Source organism: Mirounga leonina, unplaced genomic scaffold, assembly GCF_011800145.1.
Source record: "Mirounga leonina isolate KUSES-001 unplaced genomic scaffold, KU_Mleo_1.0 Mir_150, whole genome shotgun sequence".
Classification (NCBI taxonomy): Eukaryota; Metazoa; Chordata; class Mammalia; order Carnivora; family Phocidae; genus Mirounga; species Mirounga leonina.
In genome coordinates, this window is record NW_023270374.1 from 29,730,790 (window position 1) to 29,737,306 (window position 6,517).

Consider the following 6,517-nt stretch of genomic DNA (forward strand, 5'->3'; position numbering starts at 1 on the left):
CCTGCTTTCCTACCGGCGGGACACCGGCTGCGCCCCTCTGCTCCGTGGACATTCGCAGACCCGCCACGAGGCTGTCGAGAGAGGCCCTCACGAAGTCCTGCCTCCTTCCAGACTCCCAAACGAAAAGAAAGCGAAAGGCCAACCTTTCGCCTCCATTCTGCACACATTTGGAGGCCGGTCGGTGGCGAGCGAGCCGCAGAGTCGCTTTCATCGCGGCGTCTCTGGACGGGCTGAGACAGCCCCGTGACCCGGACGGGCTGAGCATTCTCGAGAGCGGTCCAGGACGGACACTTCTGCCTCCGAGGGGGGCTTGCGGCCAGGTCTCAGTGTGAGTAATGGGTACAGATCGACGCCCAGACGGCCCGCGCCGCGGGAGACAGGTAACTGTCCTGCCACCTTTCTGGACCTCCAGAGCGGTCCTTGGCCAGAGGCTCTGGGGCCGAAAGACTCCCGGGCTCTGGAGGGGGTAGTCGCGGCCGCGGGACCGCGAGAATCAGCACGCTCCGGCCCCCTCCCTCCCTGCGGCGGCGAGGTGGGAAGGGCTAGGATCCGAGCTTAGCACCTCCCCCAGAACTGCAGCACTCTAGCCCCCACCGTGCCCTCCGCGCCCCCTCCCGTGTGCGCTCCCTCTCGGTGCCACCCGGCGGGCGCCCTTCGCCGGCCCCCATCTCAATTCTCCCGAGTCCCTTCGCGCCCCTTGTCTCTTCTCGCTGCCCTCCTCCCCCAACCCCTCGCCTCCTGGTGTTTCCCCCTCCCCAACGCCCGCCCCCCGCCTGATTCCGAGGGGCGGGAGCGCAGTGGGCTGCGCACGGGTGGGGGCGCCGCGCCGGCCTCGCGTAGCCGCTCTGACGCCGCCGCCGCCGCCGCCGCCCTCCGCAGCCCAGCGCGCGCCCCGCGGCAGCTCCGCAGTGCACTCGCCGCCGCCGCTCCGCCAGCCCCGCTGCCCGCCCGCAGGGTGGGCTCCGAGCGAGCCTCAGACGCCCCCTGAGGGGGTCATGAGCCAGAGCGCCCTGGGGCGCCGCGGGGAAAGCGAGCGAAGATAGCGGCCTCGCGCCCCCCTGGCCCTCGCCGCCTCGCCGCGCATCCCCCGCGTCCCCGGCCCCTTCTGTCCTTTCCACGGACCCCGCCGCCGCCATGGCCACCCTTCTCCGCAGCAAGCTGTCCAACGTGGCCACAACCGTGTCCAACAAGTCCCAGGCCAAGGTGAGCGGCATGTTCGCCAGGATGGGTTTTCAGGCGGCCACCGACGAGGAAGCGGTGGGTTTTGCTCACTGCGATGACCTCGACTTTGAGCACCGTCAGGGCCTGCAGATGGACATCCTGAAAACAGAGGGTGAGCCCTGCGGGGACGAGGGAGCCGAACCGCCCGTCGAGGGAGACATCCATTACCAGCGCGGCGGTGGCGCGCCCCTGCCGCCCTCGGGCTCCAAAGATCAGAATGTGGGGGCTGGTGGCGAATTCGGGGGCCACGACAAACCCAAGATCACCGCGTGGGAGGCGGGCTGGAACGTGACCAACGCTATCCAGGTGAGCGCGGGATTCCCTGCTCTGCCTGCCCCTACCCTCCACCTCCTCCAGCTCTGGAGCACCAGGCTCTACCCCTGTGCGAGTCCCCGGGCGATCTCAGCGGAGAGATCCCCTCCCGTACCCAGGATCTCACCTTCCCCCATCCCTCCCAGCCCTGTGGTGGGGGGCGGCGGGGGGATCTACAACCCTACAAGCGGGGTCTCCCGCCCTGATCCGCACTCCCTCCAGCGGCCCCAGGCGCACGACTGCTAGGCTGAGGTTTGGTCCGAGGCACTTGCCCTGAGACCCTGCAAACCAGAGGGAAACAGGGGGAGGGGAGCGGGGAGGGGTGAGGGAGAAAGAAAATCAGGATTGGAGGGAACGGTGTCGCCTGGGACTCCGGAATGGATTCACAGCTGCACGTTCAGGAGGAAAGGAGAGAGGGAAATTGCTGAGCTGGGAGTCTCCTCCCCCGACACAGGCACAAGACACACTTGCTCACATCCACCCTCCCCCACGAACAATCGCCGCACAGGTGCACACGACATGCATCTATATAGAGACCACAAGACTATCCTCAAAGGCACCTTCCTACACCCCCACACAAGCACATACCTGTACATACCAAACACACACACGAACCTTGAACATACACATGCACACAAGCACAGATTCTTGCAAACAGGATCCAGCCCACTTTCTCAGGTGCTGCCCTTTTGGGGACATACAGGTGTGCACAAACATAAGCACATGCATGATGTGCTCACACAAGCACAATTAGCCTGTGGTACCTCAGTGCTCCCTGTGCACAGACACCCCTTTCGCCCGAAATCCCGGCTACACGGCAAAGAGGCGACCAGCTTCTCCGCGTGTGACTGGAGAAGCAGCCTCTGGATGCTCTGAACAGTCTCTGGTCTCCAGGCCTGCCACCCCTTCACCCTACTCGCAGCGCCCCACTCCCCACCAGGCGGCGCCGGACTCCACGGGGAGCGGGTTTGGAGAGTGCACAACGACCCCAGGAGCTGGCAAAGGCGGGCAGGCCGCGGCTTGAGGGGAGGAGGAGGTCTCAGCCCAAGGAGCCCCCGGGCCCTGTGGCTTGGTCCCCCTGGCGTCCCCGGAGTGCACGGTCGTTGGGGCGCACAACAGGGATCTCCCGGGAGCGGAAGGCCAAAGCGGGGTTGCTTCGGGGACCCAGGCTGCGCAGGGCCCTGCACACTAAGTGGTCCGACTCGAGGCGCCTCCCGCTCCCGGGCCCTGCGAGTTGGCCATGCAGAACCATGGGCAAGGGACAGCGACCGCCTCCTTGCCACCCGCGCCTTCGCCAGGGGCGTCTTTGAAGGCCCCGTTCCGTAGGCCCGGAAGGAGGCCAGGGAGGGAGACTGGAGGCCTGGAGGCCGTGGGAACCCTGGATTTCGTTAGCTTCTCTTCCCTTTGTAGATTCTAAACCCTCCTTCCGCGGTCCACCCACCTGAGTCTGCAGCTTGACTCCTTGATTTATATTCTCACCCGCTTGCACTTTCCCCCAGAGGCCCCTTATCCTGCTTGCCTCTACCACTCTCAGCCCCTTCTTAGGCCCCAGCCTCTCCCACCCTACTGAAGCCTTGCCTTAGGATTCTCACTCCGTGCGCCTCTGGCCTCCCCCCCTCCCCCCAAAGCTTTTGGGAGCATCCTCACTTTCCCTCCGTTCTTGCCTCCCTCTGCTTCCCGTCAGTGCACCCTCAGCCCCTCTTCCGTCCTACCCTAGCTCTTTCCCCTCCCACTGCCGCGTTCGTGGTCCCTTCTCCAGTAGGCCATAGGCCCTCATTAGCTTCCCTGTCCCCCATTCCAGTCCCACCTTAAATCCCGTGCCCCCTCTTCCTGATGGCTCAGGCCTCGCTCTACCTTTCTCAGCGCCCTTTTCTGGCCACGACTCCTCCAGCCCCTTGTCCATATACCAGTCCCTCCTTGTGTCTTGACCCCACACTCAGCCTCCTCCGCACCTCCCAGCCGTAGGCACACCTTTCCCTCAGTTGCAGCCTGGAACACCTCCCTCTCCACCTCTGACTGACTCCCCCAGTAGGCCTCGGTGCACCCCCATTCCAGCCTACTCTTAACCTCTCCTCCCGGTGGCTCAAGTCCCGTTCTCACTCCACCTAGCGCCCCCTTGCGGCTGCAGCCTTAAGCCACGCCCCCAGGTCCCCTCTGGCTAGGCTGCGGCCGCTGAGCACCCGGGTCTGGTTGCCTTTCCGCCTCGCAGGGCATGTTCGTGCTGGGCCTGCCCTACGCCATCCTGCACGGCGGCTACCTGGGGTTGTTCCTCATCATCTTCGCCGCCGTGGTGTGCTGCTACACCGGCAAGATCCTCATCGCCTGCCTGTACGAGGAGAACGAGGATGGCGAGGTGGTGCGGGTGCGGGACTCGTATGTAGCCATAGCCAACGCGTGCTGCGCCCCGCGCTTCCCCACGCTGGGAGGCCGCGTGGTGAACGTAGCGCAGATCATCGAGCTGGTGATGACTTGCATCCTGTACGTGGTGGTCAGCGGCAACCTCATGTACAACAGCTTCCCAGGGCTGCCCGTGTCGCAGAAGTCCTGGTCCATTATCGCCACCGCCGTGCTGCTGCCCTGCGCCTTCCTTAAGAACCTCAAGGCAGTGTCCAAGTTCAGCCTGCTGTGCACTTTGGCTCACTTCGTCATCAACATCCTGGTCATCGCCTACTGCCTCTCGCGGGCTCGCGACTGGGCCTGGGAGAAGGTCAAGTTCTATATCGATGTCAAGAAGTTTCCCATCTCCATTGGCATCATCGTGTTCAGCTACACGTCCCAGATCTTCCTGCCTTCGCTGGAGGGCAACATGCAGCAGCCCAGCGAGTTCCACTGCATGATGAACTGGACGCACATCGCCGCCTGCGTGCTCAAAGGCCTCTTCGCGCTGGTGGCCTACCTCACCTGGGCCGACGAGACCAAGGAGGTCATCACGGACAACCTGCCTGGTTCCATCCGTGCCGTGGTAAACATCTTCCTGGTGGCCAAAGCGCTGCTGTCCTACCCGCTGCCCTTCTTCGCTGCTGTCGAGGTGCTGGAGAAGTCGCTCTTCCAGGAAGGCAGCCGCGCGTTCTTCCCCGGCTGCTACGGCGGCGACGGGCGCCTCAAGTCGTGGGGGCTGACGCTGCGCTGTGCGCTCGTGGTCTTCACGCTGCTCATGGCCATCTACGTGCCGCACTTCGCGCTGCTCATGGGCCTCACCGGCAGTCTCACGGGCGCCGGCCTCTGCTTCCTGCTGCCCAGCCTCTTCCACCTGCGCCTGCTCTGGCGCAAGCTCCTGTGGCACCAAGTCTTCTTCGATGTCGCCATCTTCGTCATCGGCGGCATCTGCAGTGTGTCCGGCTTCGTGCACTCGCTGGAGGGCCTCATCGAGGCCTACCGAACCAACGCGGAGGACTAGGGCGCCAGGGCTCAGGTTCTCCCGCGCTCTTCCCACCCTCCCCACCCACCTCCACCGGCCCTGTGCGCCCTGCCGCCGTGCTTGGGAAGCCAAGCTTTAAACATCTCTGGTTCCTAGTTTCTGATTATCGGGGATGGGGGGTGGGGTGGGAGGGGATAGGAATCCACAATCCATCGCGTCTGCGTTTCTGCTGTCCTTTCTTTTCCACAACACCCTAGTTTCTGGGGAGGCGGGGGCGAATTTGTGGGTCGGGCTCTCTGTCCTTCCCGGAGGGACCCCGACTCTTTGGTCCCTGTCACCGAGGCAGGTGGGAAGGGAGGGAGAGGGGGCGCAGCTCGCAGGCGCAGAAACTTGACCTTGGGGGGGGGCATTTCACAGCCATCCAGTGCTCGGAATCTGCAGCGTCCAGCCATTTCCAGCAAGAGCGCTTCCCATTCCAGGGACATTTCAACCCTGCAGAGGGAAAGGCTGTCCGGGAAGTCTGTTTCGGGTGGGCGATTTCCTTCGGCGAAGCGGGGAGGCGAGAGGCCGAGGCAGGGCCGGCTTGTCTGCCGGTTTTCAGGAATCCAAACTCATCTTGTGCAATTTATCAGGTTGTGGAACTGTTCTACTGTGCGTGTGGTGTGCTCGTGGTGAATAAGATGAAATGTATATCAGAAAAAAAATCTATCTCTAATTTAGAGTGCGGTACATAATTATATCCGCAAATAAAGAAGAAACAAAGGCGCCCGCGCCTGTGTCAGTTCTGCATTTTTGCGCCCGGGGCTGGGGTTGGGGGAGGTTGACCGGGTTGGGGGGAGGGGAATCCCAAAGCGTTGGACCGCAGGGGAACCGGCTCTGGCCAGGCCGGGTGAAGCAGGTGTGGGTGGAGGAGCACCTGTAGTTAATGGGTCCTGGGAGAGCCCGGGGGAATGAGGAGGATGGTTTGCAGTAAGAGGAGGCTCTCCAGGTGTTTGCGGGAGGCAGGGGAAGGAGCATGCCGTGCTCCCTGCGGTTTCAGTGTGGCCTCCGTGCCGCAGCCAACAGGACAATATTTGTTCTGAATCCCTCCTGGGGGTTGGATCCATCTGAGAATTCTGGGGACTCTCTCAACCTCCAATGGGGGGGGGAGACAATAAACAAGGGCATGCAGAAATCCACACTTGGCTGTGGACTGTGAAGAGAACTGTAAAGGAAATCAACAGCAGGTTGTGTATTTCCCCGGGGGGTTCCCAGGGCCAGGGGCCAACCTGGCCGCCCAGGCATCTCTCACCCAGGAGAACCCCACTCAAGTCCAAGCTGAGGTTTATACGGCCACAGTGAAGAAATCTGGCTGTTTAGAATCAACAGCCTGAGCAATTTGTGTCCCAATCTCCCCTCTTCTTGAACAGCCTGTTTGAGAATTTTTTTTTTTTAATTAACCTAGAGGATCCAGTCCTTTTTTGGTGTAGATCCGACTCCAGGGTGCCAATCCCAGACCCATTGGAGAAGGTCATAGTCAGACTTAATAGATGCAGTCGAGGAAGGCAGGAAGGCCAGGCCATTCCTAGGGTCCTCACAGGAGACAAGCCATGTGGGAGGTTTTCAGTCTCCACCACCAAGGCAGAG

The 6,517-nt window shown here is 62.5% G+C and overlaps 1 protein-coding gene across 1 annotated transcript; it reads left to right on the forward strand.

Moving 5' to 3' along the window:
- The first annotated feature begins 1,134 nt into the window (after window positions 1-1,134).
- On the forward strand, window positions 1,135-4,966 carry SLC32A1 (solute carrier family 32 member 1). The gene is made up of 2 exons (XM_035005697.1): window positions 1,135-1,527; window positions 3,743-4,966. The coding sequence occupies exons 1-2, from the start codon at window positions 1,135-1,137 to the stop codon at window positions 4,928-4,930; spliced, it is 1,581 nt and encodes a 526-aa protein (XP_034861588.1). The 3' UTR covers window positions 4,931-4,966.
- Window positions 4,967-6,517: the final 1,551 nt, after the last annotated feature.

Excerpts from the sequence above, each read along its gene's own strand:
- SLC32A1 (XM_035005697.1), top strand. The coding sequence starts at position 1,135 with ATGGCCACCCTTCTCCGCAGCAAGCTGTCCAACGTGGCCACAACCGTG. Across the intron at positions 1,528-3,742 it reads ACGTGACCAACGCTATCCAG|GGCATGTTCGTGCTGGGCCT; the intron begins GTGAGCGCGGGA and ends TCCGCCTCGCAG.